We start from the raw sequence: 26,174 nt of genomic DNA on the forward strand, positions 1-26,174 counted from the left end.
TAGGCTAACGGTATGACTGGTGGTGGTCCTCCAGCGGAGAGTGTGGTAAAAGACGGATCCCGGACTCCCCCCACCCCAGGCCCTCTGGCCTTAGGCGGGTGGGTGAGCTGGGGGACCCTGGCGGGGAAGGCTGGGGGCTGTGTCCTGCAGAGCTCCAGAGCCCTTGCCAACGCCGCTCACTGGCGGGGCCCAGGCCTTGAGGCGACGGCAAACGTCTCCTCTCATCCCCACCTCCGTGACCTAGTGGTGGCGGCCGTCTGCATGGATCGCGGTTTGCAGAACCCTGCAGACATGCACACACACGTCTCACCACCCCGTTTGGGCAGCCTGAGGAGATCGAGGGCCAGTTGGGTCCTTGGTGCCTTGCTCCCCCAGTGATGACGACTGGGCAGGGTCTGTGGACTTGGCCCTAAAGGCACCGCCAGCTAAGATCTACCTCTTCACCTGACAGGGTAACTGGCCAGAGCAGGGACCCCCTTCTTTTAGCCAGCACCTGGACCTCAGAGGGTGAAACTTGTGCCTTAGGACCTTGCCCTTTCTTGTCAGAACAGAGGATATGAAATACAGGCCAGTCTTCTTTGGTGGAGTTTTACAGGAACACCGTTACCTGACCTCAAGAACAAAGGATCTGATACTAAGAAGTTTGCAACAACTAACCGCGCCCCTCCCTCACCTTTCCTATAAAAGGTCTTTGCTGACAGCTTTCAGAGAGTTCGGGGTTTTTAAGGCATTAGTCACCCGTCTCCTTTCATCGCCCTGCAATACGCCTTTTTCTGCTCCAAACTCCGATGTTTTGATATTGTTTGGCCTCACTCTGTGTCAGGCACAAGGACTTGAGTTCAGTAACAGACAGAGCTGCAGAGATGGAGGCGGAGGGGAAATCAGGGTCAAGAACTCTGCCAGACTCTCATCTAGAGACTATCCTTATTGTAGATTGGCCTGTATTTTAATGTTCCTGCGCAGCTGGTGCTCCAGGCTTTCCTTCCCTTAAGGATTTAAAGAGGATCTTGAGGGCCAATAAAGCAGTTTCCTTGGAATGAGCCAGTTATACATTACCAATTTCCTTTGACAATGGGACGCCCAATATAAAAAACAATGGTGGTAAAGCGAAGACTCTGAGTTCTGGATGTAGGTGATGAGATAGTCGAGGATCCCAAGTGTTCACCTTCCTTCTTCACCCCAAACTCATCTGTGCCCTTTCCCTTCTTAAGGGCTCAGCATTGGTGTCCAAGCAGGACAATAAACCTCAAACCCATAAGCCAACACTCCTCTCCCACCAGATTTCTCCCCTTCATCCCTTATTACTCTTTTTGTTCCACTACCCTTCCATTTCGAGATACAAAGCTAACTCCCTGCAGGTGGGAAGGATTTTGGACCATTGTTGACACCAGGCAGCTGTTGATAAAAGAGATGCCAACACTTTATTATGTGTTCTCCTACCACCTACTTTACCACTGACTCCTTCTTTTGTGTCAATCTTCATTTCCCTGATTTTTCTCCTGTAAGTTTCGTCTGTGGACTGATCAGTGACTAACCTCCTCACAGCTTTGGAATGACTCATGAGGGCAAAAGATGATGAAGACTTCACTCCTTCCTGGAACTTTCTGGAAGGGGGTGTTCAGTACTAGCTGATTCCATTGTATATATTCTTGCCTTCTTTGTCATAGATTAATTGACCATAAGTGAATGGGCCACGATCTTTTTCTTAATCACCAGTAAGCAGGGACTCAGGGGTTCTGTCACTGGGAAGGGCTCTATATAGGTCTGTTCAGTTTCAAGACCAGTCTCCTCAAGGAGGCATTCAGATTATCCCTGGGTCGCCAATGATGAGGTGAAAATTGTCCACTCAGACAAAGCCTCCTGTGACCAATGCCTTGGCGAGTGGATCCTCACAAAGAGATGGTGTGTCAAACTGACAGTCCCAGCTCACCCATATTTATAGCACATTATCTCCAAGACCAGATATTCATTTTGGGAGGGGGAGAGTTTCTAATGCCAACTGTGTCACCTCAGGTCAGCTTGGCAGGAGATCCCCAAAATGTCTGCCTCTTCTTATCAGCATGCATGGATCAGTCGTGGCTTAGTTACAGCAATGACTGAAAGTGAAGCCTCAGAAAAAAAAAAAAGTGAAGGCTCCTAAGACATGAAGTCAGCCTCCAGACAAGGCTTTATTTCATGCTTGATGGAACTGACACACATACCTCAAAAGGCTCCTTCCAATTGTATAATTTATACACACATCACATCAGAAATCACACACATCACAAAAGGAGTCAATATTGGAGTTAAGAACATAGGATGATAGAAACCCAAGTTACATTAGTTATTTAGATCAGACCACAATGTGGCATGTAAATGGGAGGGAGGAGATTCAGGAGAGATAGTCCCACTGACAAGTGTGAGATGAGGTGCAGATAAATTCCCCTATTAAGCCAAGCACAGAAGATATGTGTCATTTTCTTGAAATCACATCTTAGAAGAGTAGATTCTGGATTATTCACCCTATCAATTACTGATGAGCTGTGGAAATGAGCTGACCACCATATCATGAATCTCTGTGGATAAATCTAACAAACATGTTACAGAATCTAGTCAGAAAAATGCATACATGGGCTTCCCTGGTGGCGCAGTTGTTGAGAGTCCGCCTGCCAATGCAGGGGACACGGGTTCATGCCCTGGTCCGGGAGGATCCCATATGCCATGGAGTGGCTGGGCTCGTGAGCCATGGCCGTTGGGCCTGCGCGTCCAGAGCCTGTGCTCCGCAGCGGGAGAGGCCACAGCTGTGAGAGGACTGCGCATCGCCAAAAAAAAAAAAAGCATACACTATGATACAATCTATGGAAAATTCAGAATTTGACAATAAAAGACAGTCTATCGTTTAGGGAAGTATAGAATAGATAAGCAGTAAAACTATAAAGACATCAAAAGAATGATTATCAAAATGTCAGGTGTGGGGACTTCCTTGGCGGTCCAGTGGTGAAGACTCCATACTTCCACTGCAGGGGTCGCAGGTTAGATCCCTGGTTGGGGAACTAAGATCCCACATGCCATGCGTTGTGGCCAAAAAATTAAAAAAAAGAAAATGTCAGGTGAGCTCTAGGGGCCCAGAGGAACATGTAAATGTAACAAGGGACAGGGGATGCCTAAAAAAAATTACACGAGGTGAGTTTTATAGGTGTGGTCTTTGTAAAAGAAAAAAACAATTTATACATCTCATATGAACATCCCACTGAATGTATGACAGTTTTTAAAATTAAAAAAGCTAGGTAGACAGTTTGTTTATTTTTATTTTTTTGCATTTAAAAAAATTTATTTTTTAAAATTTATTTTTGGCTGCATTTGGGTCTTCATTGCTGTGCGTGGGCTTTCTCTAGTTACGGCAAGTGGGGACTACTCTTCTTTGTGGTGCACGGGCTTCTCATTGCAGTGGCTTCTCTTGTTGTGGAGCATGGGCTGTAGGCACGAGGGCTTCAGTAGTTGTGGTGCATGGGCTCAGTAGTTGTGGCACACGGGTTTAGTTGCTCCGCAGCATGTGGGATCTTCCTGGACCAGGGCTCGAACTGTGTCCCCTGCATTGGCAGGCGTATCCTTAACCACTGCACCACCAGGGAAGTCCCTATTTTTTTGTATTTTTAAAGTTTACTTTATCTGTTTATACACAACCTTGTTCCAGAAATTGTTTAAGGTGGCTTAAAATCCACAAAATAAACCAAGGAATTAGTAACAGAAGAACCAGGAATAAAACATGTACAAAATGCTTATACAATTCTACTCGTTTACTCTGGGTGGACCACAAATTTGGCTCTAAGCTTTTTAGCAGGCAGTTAGAAGACGAAACTTAATTAGTTACATCATTTACAGTGTCCATAAAACAAAAACACCCAATTACCCAAGCAAAGCACTGTTATTCCTAATATTAAGACCAGAAAGAAATTTCTCAAGAGGCTTCATAAAGAGATCAGTGTATGATGTAATAATCAGTGTTCTCAGTAGCAACCTAATGGGAGACTCAGAGATGAACTTCTCAGGGCTCTTTCTTCAATACATGCAGATGGCATCACACCAACTTGAAAATCAGGAAAAGCAATTTTGTCATGAGTTTGAGGGTTGAGAGATGAACACAATATGATCCGGTCAAGGTACTCAGCTCTCTGCTCAGCAAAACCACACTTAAATTTTAGAAAACCAGAGTTGAATCCAGTACCCAGAATGACTCCAGAGAAGTCATGAAAACCCTAAAATTCTGTGTAACATTTTTTTTCTTTTTGGCTACACCGCGACTTGTGGGATCTTAGCTCTCCAACCAGGGATTGAAGCTGGGCCCAGGGCAGTGAAAGCACAGACTCCTAACCACTGGACCACCAGGGACTCCCCTATACAACCTCTTCAGAATAGGTGTATTTATTCTTCTTGACAGAAAACATAGTTTATCAGATACTCTATGTACCCAGTTGGTACCCAAAAGTTAGGACCCATTTCTTTAGACAATCTTGAGAATTAAACAAACTACAAATCATTAATACTATTCAGATACTTTTTTTTTTAAAATCACAGCCTAGCTTTTTTTCCCCTCTGCAAAAGAACATTCTTTGTTTCTATTTGGCACCACGGCTCAGGTGAAGGTTTCAGGGTGGTTAAAAACTTGCTTCCTGGCTGAAGGAAGAGGCTCGGGCAGAGATCTCGAGGAGGGCAGAGGCAGAGGGGTCCCGCAGAGGCCGCTGGGCTCCGGAGGCTCCTAGTCATGCTTGCAGGACAGCCTTTGGAAGACACTTGCCCAGCCCGGCCTGGAGGCCAGCCATCCTGCGCAGGTTGGTCAGATGGTGGCCCATCTTCTTGAGGAGCTTCGTCTCCTCTTCCAGGAAGCGGCTCTCCAGGAACTCACAGAGCTGGGCGTCTGCGGCTCACAGAACCCAGGGCATGCAGATCCAAGAGGGCCTGGTTCAGGCTCTTCTCCAGGGTTATGGCGGCCTCCATGGGTCCACGCTGGCACTCCGCTCGTTCGGGGACAGCTTTTGCCCGTCCTGGACCAGGGTGCAGCTGCCCCACTGCTTCCACATCTTCAAGAGAAGCTGGGCACCTTTGTGCTTCTCCTCAGCCAACTCCCGAAAGAAGAAGCCCACACCCTCCAGAGCCACCTCGTCAGCTTCAGAGTAGAAGGTCAGGGAGAGGTAGGTGGATGAGGCCTGCAGGTGCGGGTTGATCAGGCGGCTGACGGCAGCCTCCACCTTGGCATAAGAATTCTGCTAGATCTGGGTGCTCATGGTTAGTCAGCGGTGAGGAGGACTCTCTCCACAAAGTGTGGTGTGAAGCTGCAACAGTTTTATTTTGTCACAGGAATTGATAAATTGATGATCTCAACAGACTAAAACAGCTTCAAATGGGTGTGGTGTTTGAAATAACTTGATTAATGAGAAAAGAACAGACTATTTAATCATTTAGTTTAGGTAAAATGATTATCTACTGTCTGAAAATGTACCTCAGATTTGTTTTAATCAGGTATGGTAACACAGACAGACACAAATAATTTTCATGAAGGAAGAAGATTACACACAGATCCCTAGAAACAGAAGGCAGGGCATGCCATGCAGGGCCACATGGGGAAGCACCAAGGTGGATCATGAGGCAGAAGGGGGAGGGGGAAAGCATGTCCCAGAGCCTTTATTGGAGTTGTCATGAAAAGGAATGGGTGAGGCTGAGTAGGTACACCGAGTAAGGCTAGGATTGGATACTTTGAATACTGTTGCCAGACTCTGGGCTAAAGGAGTAATTAGTAGGACTCCACAGCTGTTACTCCTTCTGTATGAAATCCACAACTCCATTCCTGAAAGCTGTCGATATTTTGTTTACTCCGTAAAGAAGAAAGAGGCCTCCATTCACCTGCAGGAGAGCACTAGAGCAGAGAGCATGGGTTATGTTTCTGAGTCTACCTCAGATTGGCTGTGTGGGACTTCAGGAAGCTGCTATGCCTCTCCTGGATTTTGTCACTACATATATTTACAATGAGGCTGACCACAGACAGGGCAAGGTTGTGCATGATCAATGGTAACTGTTGATGGGAAGTGTGTTACTAACCCCAAAGCTAAATTTTGGAGGGTAGGTAACAGGGAAGACTGAGATCTTTGCCCTTTTGGCCACCGATGTGCTTTTTAAAAAATTTTTTGGGGGGCTTCCTTGGTGACGCAGTGGTTGGGGGTCCGCCTGCCGATGCAGGGGACACGGGTTCGTGCCCAGGTCCGGGAGGATCCCACATGCCGCAGAGCGGCTGGGCCCGTGAGCCATGGCCGCTGAGCCTGCGCGTCCGGAGCCTGTGCCCCACAACGGGAGAGGCCACAACAGTGAGAGGCCCACGTACCGCAAAAAAAAAAAAAATTTTTTTTTGGACGCACTGCGCAGCATGTGGGATCTTATATCCCCAGCCCAGGGTGGAACCCACGCCCCCTGCACTGTAAGTGCAGAGTCTTAACAACTAGACTACCGGGGAAGTCCCATACTGGAAGTCCCATTTGTCCACTCAAATTTGCCAAATATAACCTGATTTGTTTTGAAATCACCTTCTGTCTGATGTGTGGAGCATGAGCTGAGGTAGAGCAAGAACTGATGCTGATACAGGGTGGAGGCTGTTTTGTAGTCCAGAAATGTACTGTTGGTAGACCGGCCCAAGGGGGTGGAGTTGAAGGTGTTGAGAAGCAGATGTGACAGGACATGTGGATGGTTGTGATGACAGAGCAAGGCTCAGGCAATGAGAGTTATCCCCCTCAAACACTCTGTATCTGTGGGCCAGCAGGGCTTTTCCTGTTCTGGTTTCTTGGTCAGTGCCCAGGAAAAACATGTTTAGGGAATAAATAAAGCTGAAGGCTAATATTTCTGGGACAAGAAAAAAGGCAAGACTTATCCCTGTCCTCATGTCAGTTACCTGGGCTGTTGAATTTTCCATGACCTCATTTCTCCAACACAGAAGGGGCCAGATAGATGACATTGGATTGAAGGCTTTGTTGGGCAGTGGTTAAAGCTGTGGCTCTGTGGACTCCATTCCCAGATGTGCTACTTAACAGCCATAACTGAGAGTAAGTCATAGACCCTTTGCTGCCTCAGTTTCCTCATATTAACCTAGGTGACAAATCCACCTCATAGGACTAGTCCTGTTTCTTTTACTACTGTTTTTACCATTCTATTGATCATTTATATTCCAAATTTTTCCTTTTCTAGTTTGAAAAGTATATTCTGGTTGCATTTATTATATTTAAGCTAAAAATTGCAAAAGCTTATTTAATACATTAGAGTATAGGGTTAGAAATAAATTTATTCCTGATTGGAAATATAAGGGATTCAGAACATTAAGCAACTAGCCTCCTCTCAATGTATATGTTCTGAGGTTATACATGGAATTCCATCACTTTAACTCTATAAGGAGACATATTCATGTTTTACAAAGATAACGAGCAGTTATTTTAATCAAAAGATGCACACTTCTCTCAATCCTCATTCCAACTCTCTTTGCAGACTTTTCGTCTGGATCAGCCTTCTTTGTACTTAAATATTATTTTCAGTTCAGAAAATTATGTTTAGAATTTTATTTTCTGTGGGTTTGTTTTCCATTACAGTCGTCATGTTTATCCTCAAATAGTCTTACATCACACTTTCTTAAAAGGCATTTTTACTGTGTATAGAAATTTCGTATGGTAGTTATTTCTTCTGCACAGAAACAATTCTTATTGTCCTTCTAATTGACAAGTGGCATTTGGTAAATTACCTTTGTCCATGGAAAATAATCAATAAACAACCTACAATGGGAATAGAAAAGAGGTTTTTTTGATCCAAACTGAGGACTATAGCCCAGGAGACAGCTTCTCAGATTACTCTGAGGAACTGCTCTAGAGAAGCATGGTTTTGAGCACAGTTTTATATCTTGTTATAACAAGGAACATCAAACAAGTCAGGAATACACTCCTTCAACGTTTCAAAGAAACAAAAACAGATCAGCACATACACAACTCAGTATGGCCTTGTCACCTGGGAAGAAAGTCTTATGATCAAAGGAGTACTAGCATTGGCATCCCTGGAAGGGAGGCCTTTAATCTTTATCTTTAAAATGGACATTCCTTACTTCTGGTCAATGTGCCTTTTTCTTTAATAATTAAAGCAGATGTACAGTGCATATTTGGCCACAAACAGGCTGTTTTGGTTAGCCTGAAGTTCAAGTTAAATTATATATAAGCCAGAATGACTTCCCCATACCTTAAGAAGTGAACATTTCTTCCGTCACTTTTCTTTTCAGGTCTTTGTAAAATACCTAAAAGGAATTGAATACATCTGTGTATACAGAGTGAAATATTTCTGTAATAGGGGCGGGGTAGGCACTAGCTATAGCAGCCTCCCTCAGCCGTTGGTCAGCACCGCAGTGGGCCCCTTCCCCTCTTTTATAAAAGGAGCCGGAATCCGGACTGAGGGATGATGGATTTTTTTGAGATACCAGTCTGCCTTATTCTGGGTCTGCTGGCTTTCCGATTAAAGTTATCCCTTGCTCCAAAAGCTCGTCTCCCAATTGATTGGCCTGTCGTGAGGTGAGCAGAACGAGCGTGGGCTCGGTGACATTTCTTGTAAAAAGTATTACTCACTGGGTTAGACACAATCACTGATTATAAAGGCAGGAGAAATATTTTCTGAGGTAACCAGAGACACCAGCATTGTCCACCTGTTCATCAGTGTCCCACATCCCTATTGCACTTAACGTGGTGCCCGTGTCTGTAGGCTCTGCTCTTGTTCCTGATTCTAAATGCTGAGGCCCACACAACAAACCCAAGTGCTTCGCGCTACGCTGTGTATATTTGATAACAAATACTATTTATTAGCTTCCAGCTATGGAGGTCTGAGCGACATTAGTATATGGTGTGTGCATTTGATTTTTCTGGTGAGCATTCCCTATGTAAAGAAGCCCCAAATAATATGTTTCTGAACATTTTTGTGATGTGTTACAGACTACACTCACCGGAAATATGGGTGCGTCTCCTTTAAGAGGAAGCAACGCTCCGCCTAATCCTCAAACTAAACAATGCAATTTCTAGGCTCCGCTAGCTAGGTGGCTCCGCCTTTGACCTGGAGGTGGCGCGGAAGTCCCACTCCATCGTTGGTGCTGTGGGAACTACGTTACCTAGGAGTCCTGGCCACTCTGGGCCAATGAAGGCCCAGTAAAGGGGCGTTTCCGTTCGTACGGAGGACGCCGGGGCGGGACTTCCTTTTCCGTTGTTGGGCGGACATTTTCTTTGCTTTCGGATTAGTCCACCGAGTCAATCTCCGGAACGCGGCGTCACACCCGAGGTGACAGGACAGGGAAAACTCGAGAGGCGTTGTCTGCGCTAAACAGAGACGGACCTGAGGATCGGCAGTGGCACCGTTCAGGTGACCCGGCCGCCGGAGCCTGGGACCTCGCACCTGTCGCTCTCCAGTTACTCCCCTCCCCCTCGCCCTCCCCGATCCTCAGGTGCCGATGGCGGCCGCCCTGCTGACGGACCCGGCGCAGGTGGGTGCTGCACCCCTGGATTGTTCCCCCGACCTCCATCTCTGAATCCTGAAGCCTCGAATGAGGGACGCCTCAGGTCCCTGCAGCTCAGGATCATGTGTCCAGACAGTGGGGGCTCTCTTGGTCGGGTCCCATTTCTGACAGCCAACATGATGGGATATGAAAAGATGTTACAGGCGAGGGGCCAGCATGTGCAGAGGCTTGGAGGTGCGACACAGCCGGAGCATTTGGGAAATCTAGGGCCTTTGGTGTCTGAAAAGATCAAGAGTCCGAGCAGCTGTGCCTCAATTCTCAGGGTGATGGGAGCTACGGAAGATTCTGAACAGAGAGGCAATATCTGATGGTTTCAAAAGTATTCCGTAGACTGCCCAGGTGTGTACAGACTTGAGGTGAGGGTGCGGACAGTGGGCCCCAGAAAGGTTGAGACATAGTCCAAGGCAACACAGCTGGACTGAGGCTCAGAGGACAGACGGCCCCAGGTCTGTGGCAGGGCAGGAGTAGAAGATAGGCCTGAGCCCTTGGGCCTCTTCCATGGTTGCTTGTCTCTCATAGTCTCCCTCTCACCACAGGTTCCCCTGATCTCAGTAGTAATTATGGGCTTTATACAGGTGAGGGAAGGATGTCCAGGCTCTCAACGATTCCACCCCCACCCATGAGGGCTTCAGGATTGTGGTGTCATAGAACACTTTACTTTTTTAAAAATAAATTTATTTATTTTTGGCTGCGTTGGGTCTTCGTTACTGTGCACGGGCTTTCTCTAGTTGCGGTGAGCGGGGGCTACTCTTGGTTGTGGTGTGCAGGCTTCTCACTGCAGTGGCTTCTCGTTGCAGAGCACAGGCTCTAGGCATGCGGGCTTCAGTAGTTGTGGCGCGCGGGCTCAGTAGTTGTGGCTCACGGGCTCTAGAGTGCAGGCTCAGTAGTTGTGGTGCATGGGCTTAGTTGCTCTGCGGCATGTGGGATCTTCCCGGACCAGGGCTCAGACCCATGTCCCCTGCATTGGTAGGCGGATTCTTAACCACTGCACCACCAGGGAAGTCCCGAACACTTTACTTGTACTCTCCCAGCTCTTGTGTCTGAGGACCCTGGAGAAACCCCAAGCCCAGGGTTCTGGGTCTAGACCAGGGGGTACATGCAAGGGTTCCCGTTTTCTGGTGACCACTGGAATAAGGTGTGGAAGTTTGTTCCAGGAACAGGAACCAGCGTGTGCAAATACTTGAAGGAGAGATTGAGATGGGAGTTTTCAAGAAACTACAGGTCTCCACCATATCTGGTAGCAATCAAGAGCAGGTGGGCAGGAGTCAGGCCTGAAATGGCCAGCTGACAAGCGAGAACTCTGTTCTGAGGGTGGTGTAGCCATGGCGGGTGTGGAGCAGAGGAGGGAGGTAATCTGATCCAGGTTTTAACAGCCTCTTTCTGGATGCCAAGTGGAGAACAGACTGTGTGTGGTGACGGAAGAGGTGATTAGGATAGAGACAAGGAGACCGGGGAGGAGACTGCTTCAGTATTCCAGGTGAGTGGTAATGGATGGCCCAGAGGGCTGGCTCTGTAGATGGGAAAAGTGACTGGGTCATATTTTCTGATGTGTGAAGGAGACAGCCCCAAGATGTTAGGCCTTATCAGTCAGAAGGGTAGAAGCTCCATCAGCTGAGATGGGCAAATTAGCGGTAGAAGTAACTCTGCATGGGTATCAGGAGTTTATTTGTGGCCATGTGAAGAGTCTGAGATGTTCCAGAAAGCACTGAGTAGAGGTGTCAAGTGAGCTGCTGGACACAGGGCTGAAGTCCTGTGGAGGGGCTCAGGATGGAGAACATCCAAAAAGCAGAAGATGGTGTGTACCTAGGTCTACAAGGGAGAATCTACACATCACAACGGCATTGCAGTTAATGAGCCAGGAAGGTGATGGTGGAGGCCAACAACTGGGTGGGGAGCCAAGAGCTGTGAGATTGAGAGTGATCCAAAAGACTGGTGTGCATGTGGCAAAGGAGTATGAACTGATGGCCCTTGGTCCCTGGTGTTGGGGACTTATGGGAGAAAGATGAGCCCAACTTTGGTTGTCTGGTAAGCATGGTCTTAGCAACTCCAGGAGAACTGGCTGGAAGGACGTGGGTGGGGATGCGGTGCGGCCCCACATGCCAGCCCCAGAGCTTAAATGACGCCTTTCTGCCCACCTGCCTGTTGTTGGTATGGGTGGACACCGTGATCAAAGGGACCTTAAGGAGAGAGCAGACATATGTGGCACCTGGCCCTGGTATTTCCAATGAGTTGATGACCTAGGTCGGAAGGAATGCTGAAGGGAGCTCTGTGGGGGCAAGATGGGGGTCCTTAGGAGAGAGACTACTCACAGACTCGGCTCTCCCCATTGTGGCAGGGGAAAGTGAACTTTGAGGACGTGTTCGTGTACTTCTCCCAGGAGGAGTGGGGGCTCCTTGATGAGGCTCAGAGGCTCCTGTACCGCGAAGTGATGCTGGAGAACTTTGCCCTTATGGCCTCACTGGGTAAGGCCCTCACATCCCCTGCAGTGTCCTGGAGTGGGCTCTCCCCCTTCCCTGTTTCTTCTATCAGAGCCGTAGGCATTACCTCCCTCCCCCGTTCCCTAGGGTAGGTGCTGTGGATGCCAGGTATGAGCTTTGTGCACTAGCACCTCTGACTTCTGAGCAGTCCCAGTACCTGCTGCCTTGAAGGCTTACATGGATGGATGCAGGCATGAAGCGTCCTGCTGTCACCCAGTGGATCATCTCCAGTTTGTTCTCTCCCTTACTGGGTGCATCTGTCCAGATCCATGCCATCCCTGTGCCCCAGGTTCTACCCCCTTCCTCTTGCTGACATTTCTAGTAGCCTGCCTGTGTCAGGAATTGCAAGGACCAGTATGGTCACTACTTGTTGGGACCGCTAGGCTATTCCTGCAAGACACTTCTTCAGAGTTATTTTTATAGTATTTAGTTGTCTTCTCTGAGGGGTGGGTCACCCAGACCAGTGCTGGCCATTTACCTGTCTTTTCCTTAGGATATGCATCTTCCATGTTCCATGGGATTGCCCCACTGGAGCTGGACAGTGAGCCCTGGCTATCTGAGTGGGCCAACATGACTCCAGCCATGACCAGAGAGGCTCAGGGTGGGGGTGGCCCTGGTGGGTCGGAGCTGGGGAAAGGTGTGATGTCGGGCTGGGTTCTAATCATTCCCCAACCTCTCTGTGCCCACAGTTGTTTGAGTGCCAAGGCCAATGGCCACACTTCATTCTTATCTTTACTTTCCCATTTACATACTTATCTTTTATATTCTGACTTTTAGCCTTTGACTGTTCCCCACCTCTGCCCACATCTCAGCTGTTCCTCTCCACTGCTTTCCAAAACTGGCTTATATGCTTAATGTGTCATGAAATGTGCACATACCTCAAATAATTCTTAAATACCACCTAGTCTATTTGATTGTAGCTATTCAGGGAACACACCCTTCTGTACATCACCCTAGCAGCCAAGGCCTTGCTAAAATCCATTTGTGGATGACTTCATTAGACACCCTGTTCTTCCTAGGCTGTTCCCCACATTTGTGTCCTCTTCCCATCAAGGCCACTTCCATCCTGTGACCTTTAGATGCCAACTACTTCATAGCAGCCCTTTACTCAACTTGAGCTCTGGCCTCTTGTCTGATAGCAGACCTTCATGTTAGTTCTGATAGATACACATTTGTAATGAGACTGCCCTTTCCCACCAGTGTCAATGTGTCCTTCACCAGCATTTGTCTGCTTTCAGGTTGTTCGCATGGAATGGAGGAGGAGGAGATACATTTTGAGCAGAGCGTTTCTGTAAAAGGAGTGTCACAGGTCACGATTCCTAAGACGATTCCGTCTTCCCAGAAGGCCCACCCCTGTGAGACATGTGGCCCGATCTTGAAAGATGTTTTGTACTTGGCTGAGCACCAGGAAACACACCCTGGGCAAAAACCATACATGTGTGTGGCATGTGGGAAACAACTCTGTTTCAGTGCAAACCTTCACCACCAGAAGCAGCACAGTGGAGAGAAACACTGCAGAAGGGATGAGGGTAGGGCCTTTCTTGTGAACAGCTGCTCTGTCCAACCATTGGACATGCCCTTTACCACAGGGGAGGGTTGTAAGGACTTCCCAACTAGCTCAAGCATATTCCAGCACCATGCTCCTCTTAGTAAGTGGAAGCCACAAAGTAACACCAAGTGTGCAGAGGCCTTTCACAGTGGACAAAGGCATTACAAGTGCAATGAATGTGGGAAAGCCTTCAGCCGCAAAGACTCACTTGTTCAGCACCAGAGAGTCCACACTGGAGAAAGGCCTTATGAGTGCAGTGAGTGTGGGAAAACCTTCAGCCGCAAACCCATACTTGCGCAGCACCAGAGGATCCACACTGGAGAAATGCCTTACGAGTGTGGCATATGTGGGAAAGTTTTTAACCATAGCTCTAACCTTATTGTACACCAGAGAGTCCATACTGGAGCAAGGCCTTACAAATGCAGTGAATGTGGGAAAGCCTACAGTCACAAATCCACACTTGTTCAGCATGAGAGTATCCATACTGGAGAAAGGCCTTATGAGTGCAGCGAATGTGGGAAATACTTTGGTCACAAATACAGACTCATTAAGCACTGGAGTGTTCATACTGGGACAAGGCCTTATGAGTGCATTGCATGTGGGAAGTTCTTCAGCCAAAGTTCCGACCTTATTGCACACCAGAGAGTTCACAATGGCGAAAAGCCATATGTGTGCAGTGAGTGTGGAAAAGCCTTTAGCCACAAACATGTGCTTGTTCAGCACCATAGAATCCACACTGGAGAAAGACCGTATAAGTGCAGTGAGTGTGGGAAGGCCTTCAGGCAAAGAGCTTCCCTCATCAGACATTGGAAAGTTCATGCTGGAGAAAGGCCTTAGGATAGCAAGGAATATGCCATAGTGGGTGACACCAGAGAGAAGCTCTGAGAGTAGCCTATGTGAGTAGCCATCAGCTGGAAGATGAGTCTCATACATTTGAACTCCCACCCTGAGGAGATGCTTCTGTGTGCCAGCTATATGGGAAGGTTTCTGGAGAAATATTGCACTTCGTAACATGCCTTTGTTCACTGTGAGAGGCCTCTGCACACTTGCCAGAAGTATATCACTGCCAGTGTCTCTGAAAGAATCCATATGTCTGTGCAACAGCAGGGTGCCACATTGTGTGTAAGTCACCCCAGAGTGCTTTGATGGGCAAGATCTCTGCTCTTCCTCCCTTCCTTGGAGGGAATCATCGGTAGCCTGAGCCCATTGAAGATCCTCATTCCTTCCTGCCCCCCTACTGGTTAAGCGTGGATGTGACCCAATTTTGGCCAGAAGAACGTAAGCTTTGTTCTGCTGGCTGCTTGCAGAGATTTCCATTTTTCAGACTTTATTGGTCTCATGTGGCACTCGTGATGGATTTGTCCAGCCCCCAAGTCACCTAACTTGGGGATTTTCTGACTCATATTCTTCTGGGTTTGCAACAAATACCTTAGTTTTTAACTACGTTGAATCCTGGGGATTCTGTTCACTTTGTGGGTTGAGTTGAGAACAGAATTGGGCTCTGCCAGCCTGAAAGAATGAACAGCTTGTGTGAGAGGTCCAACTGTTGTGTCTCAGTGGTATTTGCAGAATGGTGAAGAAAGAACAGCTCTTATTCTAGTTTCAGCCTAATTTGCATTGCTACTCAAGGCCTCCTAGGAAAGAATACCAATCTTTGCAGGCCTAATCGTGTGTCCTGTATGCCAAGATGATTTGTGTGACCAAGGTCTTCTTGAGCAATGGGCATTCGTCATGACAACTTCTGATGTGCCTGGGAGCAGCATGAATTGGGTCCCTTGTTCCCAGGGAATGCTTCATATTCCCCAGCCCTCTTTAGGAGAGTTTGATTCCCTGGGACCTACCAGCATCCCTGAAATCTATTATTTGGTAGGCAGATGTCACTGTCCCCTAAAAGGACATCTGATAAATAGGAAGTTGGGAGACTATAGCAAACTATAGGGAATATAACTCTTCTAAAGGCGTACCCACAAATGTTTCTATCACTGTGACTTTTGTATGAGGGTTTATGGAACTTCTCAGGACTCATATTTGTGTCTCATAATCTTACAGCTACAGTTACAGTCTGAGCAATCTAAACATTTTCTGCAATTAATTGCACATATTTATAGTGTATAATTTGATATGTTTCGATACATGTTTTCACCTTTGAAACAAAGTTTCCTGATTCCTTTTATAATATCTCTCGCCCTCACCCATTCCCAGGCAATCACTCATCTTGCTTTCTGTCATTATAGATCTGTTTGGATTTCCTAGAATTTTAAATGTGTGTGTGTATAGAATAATTTAAAAGGTACTAGTATGTATATGGCTTTTCAAACTATGCATAATTATGTTGTGATTTATCAGTGTTCTGTGTATCAGTAATTCATTCTTTTTCATCCATACTTTTGCTTAAAGTATTCCACTTTAGAGAAACAGTTCCAAAGCAGGTGACCCAGGAGAGAACTCACAGGAATGAAGCCACAGTATCTGTGGCTCATAACCTTCACCTGGAAGTGATGTGCCATCGTTTCTGACTTACTCTGTGGGTAACACAGACTAATCCTGGTTCAGGGTGGAAGGGGACTCACTTCACAACAGTGAAAATACAAAGAGGTAGGGATTTGTGGGAGCATTTCTTGAATACTGGTGACCACAATCATAGTTGTTTTTCTTTCTTTTACCTTTTTAGTCTTTTAATGAGGAATCATATTGACTGATTTCAAAAGTTAAACCAACCTTGCATTTCTGAGGTAAACCCTATTTGGTCATAATGTACTACTCTTTTATGCATTGTTGAATTTTATATGCTGGTTTTCTTTTTTCTTTTTTTTTTTTTTTAAGATTTTTGCATCTATGCTCATGAGGGATGTTAGTCTCTAATCTTTTTAATGCATGAGTTTGGTTGCTGTCAGTGTAATGCTGGCTTTACATAATAAGTTGGTTAAGTGTCCCCTGCTCTTCAATTTTCTGGAAGAGTTTGTGAAGAATTGACATTATTTCTTTCTTAATTGTTTGGTGGAATTCACTGGTGAAGTATTTGGGCCTGGAGTCTATTTTGTGGGAAGGTTTCTAACTATAAATTTAATTTCCATAGTGAACATAGGTTTATAGAATTTATCTTTTTTTTCCCCCCTACAGTGAGCTTTGGTGATTTGTATCTTTCTCAAAGAGTTTGTTTATTTAAGTAGTCAAATTTTTCAAGCTATCCTTTCATTATTTTAGTACGTGTAGAATCTGTAGTGATGCCACCTCTCTTATTCCTGACACTGGTAATGTCTATATTTCTCTTTTTTTCTTCATCAGTAGTTTATCAGCTTTATTGATCTTCTGAATGCACTTGATTTCACTGATTTTTCTGTTTTTTCCTGTTCCTTTTTTTCCCCCCATTTTGACTTTTACCATTGCCTTTTGCTTTTATTGTATTTCATTTCTGTACTTCTCCTACTTTTTAACATAGATCCTGAGATCCTTCATTTGAAACTTTTGGGTTTTTTCCTAACATAGGTGCTAAATTCTAAAAGTCACTGTGTAACAACTGCTTTAGTTGCCTCCCACAAAACTTTATATGTTGTATTTTCATTTTAATTACATTTAAAATCTTTTCTGGTTTCCTTTTAAATTTCTTCTTTGACACATGGTTCTTTTTAGAAGTGTGTTATTTGGGATTTTCCTTATCTTTTTGGTAATTGATTTCTAATTCATTGCAGTCAGAGTATATACTTTATGACTTGAATTATTTACATTTATTGATATTTTCTTTATGGCCCAGAATATGGGTTATCTTGTATTTCATGTTAGCTTAAAATAAATGTATATTGTGTTCTTGTTTGATGGAGAGTTCTACAAATGTCAACTCGGTTAAGACAGTTGACAATGTCTAAGTTTTCTATATCCTTACTGGTGGTGGGTGGGGGGTGGTATTCTGTCAATTATTTGAATAAGGTTGTTGACATCTCTGAATATAAAAATGGATTTGCCTATTTCTCTATCAGGTTTAGTTCTATCAGGTTTTGCTTTGTATATTTTGAAGTCTTTTTATTAGGTGAATAAACATTTCCTACTGTTATGTCCACTTAATGAGTAGACCTCTTTTATCATTAAGAAAGGGTGCTCTTTATCTATAGGAATATTCTTTGCTGTAAAATCTATCTTGTCAGATACTGTTAACGTTGTGTAGTTTTGATTGAACACTCAATTTTGCCTTTTTGGGTACTGAAAATACTTGCATTTCAGTAGATATTCTTGGTATTGTTTAAGTTCCTTGGAAGCAATATGATCTTTTGGGATCTTGATTCCAAATATTTTTAGGTTGAATTACTGCAGCATTCATTTTAAGGCTAATTTCTCTCCTCCTACTGAGACACAATCATTCTGTATTCTCTACCTCATGCTTCATAAGGATTCCCATTTAAACTGGTTAGAACAGGTGCTATTCCATTCTCTGCATTAGCCTTGGAAATTGTTTCATTGAATCCTTTTGGGTGTTTCTTTACCCAGCTCTGGTTATTTCCTGCCTGCATGTACAGATTAGTACATGAGGATGTACTAATGTACATGAGGTCATACTTGAGGATGACCCTCTCTATGTTTCTGAAGTTTTCTCTCTCCTGTACTGTGCTCTATTGGATTCCAGACACCTTCGCAGGCCCAGATTCTAAATTTTGTCTCAACTCAGGGTGACTTTTGGGGTCTGACTGGACTCAGCATTTTTGTATTAGGGCCTGGGAATTTCTTTTCATAGTAAGCTGGGACAGCCACGTGGCTCACATCGTTTGTCCTCTTTCATAGGTCACTGTTATTTGCTTGATGTCCAGTGTATTAAGAATCAGTTTCATGTATGTTATAAATTTTTTTCAAGAAAATCTATGAATTCCCCCTAAAGCAGACAGTTTGAATAAATTAGTAGAATTGATAACGCCTCCAAACCACATCAGAAAAAAAAAGAGAAATCACACATTTACAAATATGAGCAAGGAAAGAAGGAATAGCACTAGATGTCTTTGAAACATAATGGGTAATATGTGATTATTTTATTTCATTTTATTTTTTGGCTGTGCCATGCAGCATACAGAATCTCAGTTCCCTGACCGGGAATTGAACCCATGCCCCCTGCATTGGAAGTGTGGAGTCTTAACCCTGGGACCACCAGGAAAGTCCCTGTGTGATTATTTTATTTTATATTATATTATTTTATTTTATTATTATTATTATTTTTGTGGCACGTGGACCCTTTACTGTTGTGGCCTCTCCCACCGTGGAGCACAGGCCCTGGACGCACAGGTCCAGCGGCCACGGCCCACGGACCCAGCCGCTCTGTGGCATCCTCCTGGACCAGGGCACGAACCCACGACCCCTGCGTCGGCAGGCGGGCTCCCAACCACTGCGCCACCAGGGAAGCCCCCTGTGTAACTATTTTAAATGACTCTTTCCCAATAAATGGAAATGTGGGGGACAAAAATTCATTGAAAGATACCAACTGACCACGTTCCCTCAAGAAGAAATAGATAATCTTAAAAATCCTTTGTTCATTAAAGACATTTAATTAGTATTTCCAAATTACTAGTAATGGTAATCTACGTTTAAATGTAAGAAGCCCTCTCACTTAAAATTTAAAGCCAAGGTGGTTTCACTAACAAATCCTACCAAATATTTAATGAATAATTAAGATTCCATCAGACTCTTCCAAAAAATAAGTAATAACATATGGGGCACTTCCCAACTAATTTTTAGAAGCCAATATTAACCCTAAGAGCAAAACTAGGTAATGAAATTAAAATTATAGACCAATGTGTGAGCATAGATGCAAAAAATCTTTCACAAAATTTTAGAGAAGTGTGTGTGTCTGTGTGTGTCTGTGTGTCTGTGTGTAGTATATTTTCAATTGTTAAAGCCAACTTTACATTCCTGATAATAATTATAATCTAGTGAGACATCATGTATATAAGGTTGGTTTAACAATTGAAAATATATTAATTTAATCTATATTAACTAGAAGGTGTCCCAGGTTCCTGGCACAGAGCTTGAAATATCTTGAAATTCCTGGAGTGATAGGAGTCTTTCTTGTTCTAATGAAGTGATTCTTGGTAAGCCCCTCGAACGTTTCCTGATGGGGACTGGTTACCAGAAAAACCAATCATATGATTAGACGTTTGAAACTGAGCCAGAAAGACCTGTGGGGAGAGAAGAGGGGCTAGATGTTCAGGCATGTGGCCATGATCTAACCAGTTGTGTCTCTGTAATGAGATTCCAATCGAAACACTGGACACCAAGGCTTGGTGGGGTTTCCTGGTTGGTGAACACATTGATGTGCAGGACAGTGATATGCCTTGACTCCCCAGAGAGAGAGGTTATGGAAGCTTCACACCTGGGACCCTCCCATACCTTGCTCTCTGCATTCTTTCCGTGGGCTATTCCTGAGCTGTATTCTTTATAACAAAACTGGAATCGTAGGTATAGCACTTTTAGTGAGTTCTGTGAGTCATTCTAGCAAATTACCGAACTTGAGGGGATCATGGGAACCCCTGAAATTATAGCCAGCTGTTCAGAAGTGCAGTTGGACCCAACGACTTGAAGCACATGTTTGAAGTGAGGGCTTTCTGGTGGAGGACTGAACCCTTACAGATGTCTAGAATGACACAAACTCTGGGTAGTTGGTGTCAGAGAACTGGCGTCAGAATCAATTTCTTTAAACTGATATATGGCAGCATTAGAAACCTAAAGGTAACATTACGCTTAATGGGGAAAGACTGAATGCTTTCCCCCTAATATTAGGAATAAGCAGGAATGTCCACTCTCACAACTTCTATGTAATGTTGCACTGAAATCTGTGCTAGTGACATAAGAAAATTAAAGGAAATAAGCAATGTACAAATTGTAAAGGAAGAACCAAAATGGTCATTATTCACAGATGACATGCTTATCTATTTAGAACATCCTTAGTTATATATTTAAAAAGTTAAGAGATCTAATAGATCAGTCAAGGTGCCAGCATACAAGGTCAGTATACAATAAATGTTTGGAAATTGGAAAACTATACCCCTTACTCTAGCATCAAAATATGAAATATTTAGGAATATATTTAACAAAATATATTCAAAAACTATTAAGCAAATTTACAAAACATTACTGAGACACATCACATTTCTGGATCTAAGGACTTAATATTTTAATTTATTCTCCCATAATTGTTCTGTAGGTTCACACAATTATCAAATTCCCAGTGATTTTGGTAGAAATTGACAAAATGATTCTAAAATTCATATGGAAATTCAAAAGACCTAAAATACCCAAAACAAATTTTGGAAAGGACAACACATTTGAAAGGTTTTAATGTAATTTTAAGAATTACTATAGGGGACTTCCCTGGTGATGCAGTGGTTAAGAATCTGTCTGCCAATGCAGGGGACACAGGTTCGAACCCTGGTCCGGGAAGATCCCACATGCCGTGGAACAACTAAGCCCATGCACCAAAACTACTGAGCCTGCGCTCTAGAGCCCGTGAGCCACAACTACTGAACCCCGTGTGCCGGGAGCCCATGCTCTACAAAAAGAGAAGCAGCCGCAATGCGGAGCCCGCACACCTCAACAAAGAGTAGCCCCCGCTTGCCGCAACAAAGACCCAACACAGCCAAAAATAGATAAATTAATTTTTAAAAAAAGTACAAGCCAAAGTACATCTGATTAATAACTGGTGTCCAGAATTTTTAAATAACATTTACAACAATAAGAAAACATTTTTTAAAAAGTAAAAGTTTTGAATACCTATTTCACCAGAGAAGACACTTGAATAATAAGCATGTGAAAATATGGTCAACATAATTAATCACTAGGGAAGTACAAATCAAGACCACAATGAGACACAAGTACATACTCACTTGAATGGTCAAACCAACAATGCCAAGTCAGTGAAGTTGTGAAACAGAACTCCCATACATTACTGTTGGAATGCAAAATGTTAAAACCCACTTTAGAAAACTGTTGACATCTGTAAAACTACAGATGATCTTATCATGTGACACAGCCATCTAACTTGTAGGTTTATCTCCAAGAGGAATAAAATTGTGTCCACAGAAATACTTGTACTCTAATGTTCACAGTAACACCGGCTTTACTGATAAAAGCCAATAGCTAGGGAAAAAAATAATTCTGCAAATGTTCATGCATAAGTGAATTGGTAATTGTATTAGTTTGCTAGGATTGTCATCATAAAATGCCACAGACTTGGTGGCCTGAACAGCAGATAACATATCCTCTCACAGTTCTGGAGACCAGAAGTCCAAGATCAAGATGCTGTCAGGTCTGGTTCCTCGGAGGCCTTGGTTTGCAGATGGCCGCCCTCTTGTATGGTTCCTTCCTTGCCGAGCTCGGGAGACCTCTGCGAGGGAAGGGATTCGGCCGCGGTGCCCAAGGCAGAGGTCCGCGGGGCCCGCGGGACTGGCGGGATCGTCCCGGTCGTGCCGGGCGGGCGCGCCTCGTGCTTTCTCTGGAGGTTGTAGCTGCAGATCCATGGGGAAGAGGCTGGAGCCGCGCTCGTGGCCCAGGTGTGGGGCCGCTCGGTTAGTTGGATCAGCCTCCGCCGGGGCCCCTCCGGCCGCCGAGGGCAGCTGGAGGGGGTCTTCGCGTCCGGAGGTGGGAACCGGGTTGGGTGGGGAGGCCCGAGGAGGGCGCGAGAGGTTCAGCCGCGGGCTCCCCCGGGGCCGGGTCTGCGGAGGCGTCTCCGTGGGATTTTGCGGGGTTCCGATTCGGAGGCCAGACGGACCGGCTTTGCCCGCGAGCGAACCAGGAGGGAGAGTCCGGCCGCCTCTTCCCCCACGGCCCCGGGGTCGGGGAGAAGGACGGCTGGGGAGGTCGGGGCTGCGGGAGTAGGAGGACCCCGTCAGCCACGGGTCGGCCCCAAAGCAGGCGCCGTCGTTTTATTGGTTCAGCCCCCGCCTCCAGCCCTTTAGGGCTTCCCACTTCTCAATAGGTGGACATTTTTTCCACCACAACCAAGGAGTGTTTCTTTTAATGTCTGGCGCCACCTCTTTGGAAAGAAAACATCATGGAATATGGTGCCTCCGTCTCTCGGTCTCCGCGCGTGCAACAGAGGCGTCGGGCTTCCCACCTTTCCAGTCATACAGACATAGATGAGAAGCTCTAGGCTTTCTTTGGATAAAGACGAATAGCTCCTGCAGAGCATCACCCGAATTCCCAGACACATTGAGATAAACAGTAACAAATGGGGCTGTCAAGTCCTCTTACTTGAAGGCAAGTGAGCATTCATCTTGAGCGCTTGCATGGAATGGGCTCTGTCTGCTTGGTGTATCAAAAAGGGGTGTGGTTTCTGTCTTTACAATCTCTTTAGTGGGTTGTGTGTGACATGCACCACAGTTTAGTTTCGTGCTCGTGGAACAGTAAAAGTATGTTCTTTCTCTACTTTATGGAGATTTTCTGGCTGGGCAGATTTTGTTTTATTATCTCTCCAACATTGGTCACCATGTCAAATAGTATGAGATCCAGTATAGGTGAAATTGAGAAACAGGGCAAATCCTAAAACACCTATTGCAAGAAGGAAGAGTGTTTTCTAGTATCAGTTCTATAGGTTAAAGGGGGGATGCGTTATAAATGGCAGGAGAAAACTTTTGGCTTCAGAAATGTAAGTATGTGCAAAAACTTTATCAAACCATGTGCTTTTAAAATGCTTTAAGCCAATTATACTTTTTTTTAAAAAATAAATTTATTTTGGCTGTGCTGGGTTTTCGTTGCTGTGTGTGGACGTTCTCTAGTTGCGGCAAGCGGGGGCTACTTTTCGTTGCTATGCGTGGGCTACTTATTGTCGTGGCTTGTTGCAGAGCACAGGCTCTAGGCACACGTGATTCAGTAGTTGTGGCACACAGGCTCAGTAGTTGTGACACATGGGCTTAGTTGCTCTGCAGCATGTGGGATCTTCCCAGGCCAGGGGTCGAACCCGTGTCCCCTGCATTGGCAGGCAGATGCTTAACCACTGTGCCACCAGGGAAGCTCAAGCCAATTTTACTTAACAAAGCCTTTTAAAAACACAATTACGTTCTGGCATGCCCAAGACCACCCTCAGATTCTACAGAAGAACTCACAGAAGCTGTTAAATTAAAGGGCTACGGATGATTACAGTGAAAGGATACAGGTGAAAATCAGCAAAGGAAGATGGTGCAATAGGACTGTCAAGGAGAGACCACATTGCCATTTCCAGTTAGTTGCCCCCTCACTTAAAAGTCTCACAGCATCCATATGTGACAACACGCTAAACAGGAAACCCATATAAGCCTTGATATTGTCCAGTTTTTTGAGTATATATAATAGACCAAGGGGCACCTGTTTGGCTGACCTTAGTTACTGTCTAGCTTCTCCATATGTCAAACTGATACAGAGAGACCTAAGTACCCCCTGCCCCCCCAGCCATAAATTAAGCTCTTTGGTGGTTCCCCCCACACCCTTTAGCTGCATACGCTCCAAGCTTCACATGGCCCAGGTAATAATCACAAGACTCCTTAATCACCCGTGTAGGTCAAACACCTCTGACCTAGTGGTCACTGTAGTAAAGGGGGCACAAGTTGTTTCTTAGGAAACTTGGAGTCAGCTCTTGTCCAGTTTGAGCTGGTTGAGACTGATTGGAACCACCAACACCTAATACTTGGCCTGCACAGGTGTCCAGTGAATGACCTTTTGACATCAGATGGCCAAAAACTCCACCCTCAGATCATGCAAAGTGCCTCCATTTCTGAAAATACATCCCATGATGAAGCCTATGATGCAGATACACCTGCACACATTGACTACCTCACCATTTCTCTTCCTCTGATTGCCTGTCCCCACGCTTAAGACGACCATGCCTTTTTATTCCCTAAATATCTGAAGCACCTTGCCTCTGCTCAAAATTGGAGTATTTATACCATGAAATTGGCAAACATAATAAGGCTCAATTGGTTGTTTTATTAACTGTCTAGAACTTAAAAGTAATTGAGAAAGTTAATAATGAGGACTAAATGTTGTGAATAGCAGAAACACTTATTCCACCCAGCAAAGTCACTGAAGAAAAGTGAAGTTACAACACATTTGTCTTCTCAGTTAATAAATAAAAGAACAGGCAGGCATTTATCAAAGAAGACATACACCTGGCAAATAAACACAATAAAATTGTTCAACATTATGAATTAGGGAAATGCAATCAGACTATACTACACACTTTAAAACAGGCAATATTTTAGCTACTGACCATACCAATCAAGTACTGGTGAGGACTATAGGGGAACTGGAATGGTTCCATACTGTTGATGGGAATGCATTAAGGGTACAGTCATTCATTTTAGAATATGAAACCATACATTCATATGAAGAATTTTATGCACATGTTGATAGTAAGCTTATTTGTGGTGGCCAAAACTGGAAACAAACCACAAAACCCCTTTTGAAGAAAATGAACTATTCACACCTGCAACTTAGATGATTCTCAAAATAATTATGCATCATGAAAGAAAAAAACAAATACTAAAGTGAACATTAAGATGGCAATGATATTAACAGTCTAGAAAACACTAATTGAGTGGGGGGAAAAGTAAATCAATTGTAGTTGCCAGGGAGTCCTGGGAGACATGTCAGAAGGTAGATATTGGTGTTGGATGTTTGTTATTATGATGATGGATCCATGGCTTTACAAGTATGAAAACTTACCAAACTGTACATTTTAGGTATGTTCATTTTAATGCATACCAACTATATAGCTCAATTAAGTTTTGTTTTTGTTTTTTTGCGGTACGCGGGTCTCTCACTGCCGTGGCCTCTCCCGTTGCGGAGCAACAGGCTCCGGATGCGCAGGCTCAGCGGCCATGGCTCACGGGCCCAGCCGCTCCACAGCATGTGGGATCTTCCCGGACCAGGGCACAAACCTGTATCCCCCGCATCGGCAGGCGGACTCTCAACCACCGCGTCACCAGGGAAGCCCAATTAAGTTTTAATAGAAATTGGCTTCACATAAAAATCTGAATCTTTTCTGTGGAACTCTGCCAACCACACGTTAACCCCACCCCCTCTCCTTGTCCTTGGGAGGGATTCTATTGCAGTAGCAATGAAGACTGGTGAGCAATGAAAGGTGTTTCCACTTGAGTTAACCAGGGCCTCTGCTGGGTCCTAAAAATCACATGCCTGGACTACACGACTTCCACTCTCATGTAGCTCCCTAATCACTGGTTGTTCTCGTGACTACCCTCATCTCAGCATGACCTCTGAACCCACCAAAAATTATGACATCCAGGACTCAACATTAGTCCCACAGAGCCCTGCAGTCTACCCTAGGAGGCCTTGGAAAACAATGCAAATTAGACCACAACTGGAGTGAACACTATTCTCTGCCATGATTCTATCCCCACTGAGGTATACAAAGTTTGCAACACTCACAAAACCTGTTCCTTTTCATCCTGACAGTCCAATATGGTTCTCAACATCAGTCTAACAGTGAACAAACCCCAAGATGAAAGGGGGCTTAAATAATAGTCTTTATTATGGCACAGAGCAGAGCAAACATTTTCCAAAAAGGGTGACCTGGAGCTAGAAAAATCCATTGTGAGCATGACATGAGACAATGCTGCCAAAGAAGGTAAACCTC

The 26,174-nt window shown here is 44.9% G+C and overlaps 2 protein-coding genes and 1 long non-coding RNA gene across 5 annotated transcripts in view; 1 reads left to right on the forward strand and 2 right to left on the reverse strand.

The window, feature by feature from the left end:
* Positions 1 to 26,174, reverse strand: part of LOC137215438 (zinc finger protein 850-like) — a 46,892-nt gene that overhangs the window by 13,484 nt on the left and 7,234 nt on the right. The window contains 6 exon segments of the mRNA XM_067720677.1: positions 4,775 to 4,894; positions 4,991 to 5,225; positions 9,311 to 9,572; positions 13,785 to 14,312; positions 21,815 to 22,411; positions 23,603 to 23,633. Of these exon segments, the coding sequence (XP_067576778.1) occupies positions 4,775 to 4,894; positions 4,991 to 5,225; positions 9,311 to 9,572; positions 13,785 to 14,312; positions 21,815 to 22,411; positions 23,603 to 23,633 (1,773 nt within the window).
* LOC137214306 (uncharacterized) lies at positions 7,417 to 9,240 on the reverse strand. Its single transcript, XR_010938851.1, has 3 exons — positions 8,987 to 9,240; positions 8,236 to 8,290; positions 7,417 to 7,781 (listed from the first exon to the last, which is right to left on the reverse strand). It is a non-coding gene; the product is annotated as an uncharacterized lncRNA (long non-coding RNA).
* On the forward strand, positions 9,209 to 17,630 carry ZNF772 (zinc finger protein 772). 3 transcript variants are annotated; one of them, XM_067717826.1, is made up of 4 exons: positions 9,470 to 9,517; positions 11,886 to 12,012; positions 12,521 to 12,643; positions 13,266 to 17,630. In XM_067717826.1, exons 1-4 carry the CDS (start codon positions 9,485 to 9,487, stop codon positions 14,411 to 14,413), a joined length of 1,431 nt encoding a protein of 476 aa, XP_067573927.1. In that variant the 5' UTR covers positions 9,470 to 9,484; the 3' UTR covers positions 14,414 to 17,630. The 3 variants fall into 3 exon arrangements, with proteins under 3 accessions (XP_067573925.1, XP_067573926.1, XP_067573927.1); XM_067717824.1 differs by lacking the exon at positions 12,521 to 12,643 and having other exon boundaries at positions 9,209 to 9,517; XM_067717825.1 differs by lacking the exon at positions 12,521 to 12,643 and having other exon boundaries at positions 9,210 to 11,027.

The sequence above is a fragment of the Pseudorca crassidens genome, chromosome 20 (genome assembly GCF_039906515.1).
Source record: "Pseudorca crassidens isolate mPseCra1 chromosome 20, mPseCra1.hap1, whole genome shotgun sequence".
NCBI lineage: Eukaryota > Metazoa > Chordata > Mammalia > Artiodactyla > Delphinidae > Pseudorca > Pseudorca crassidens.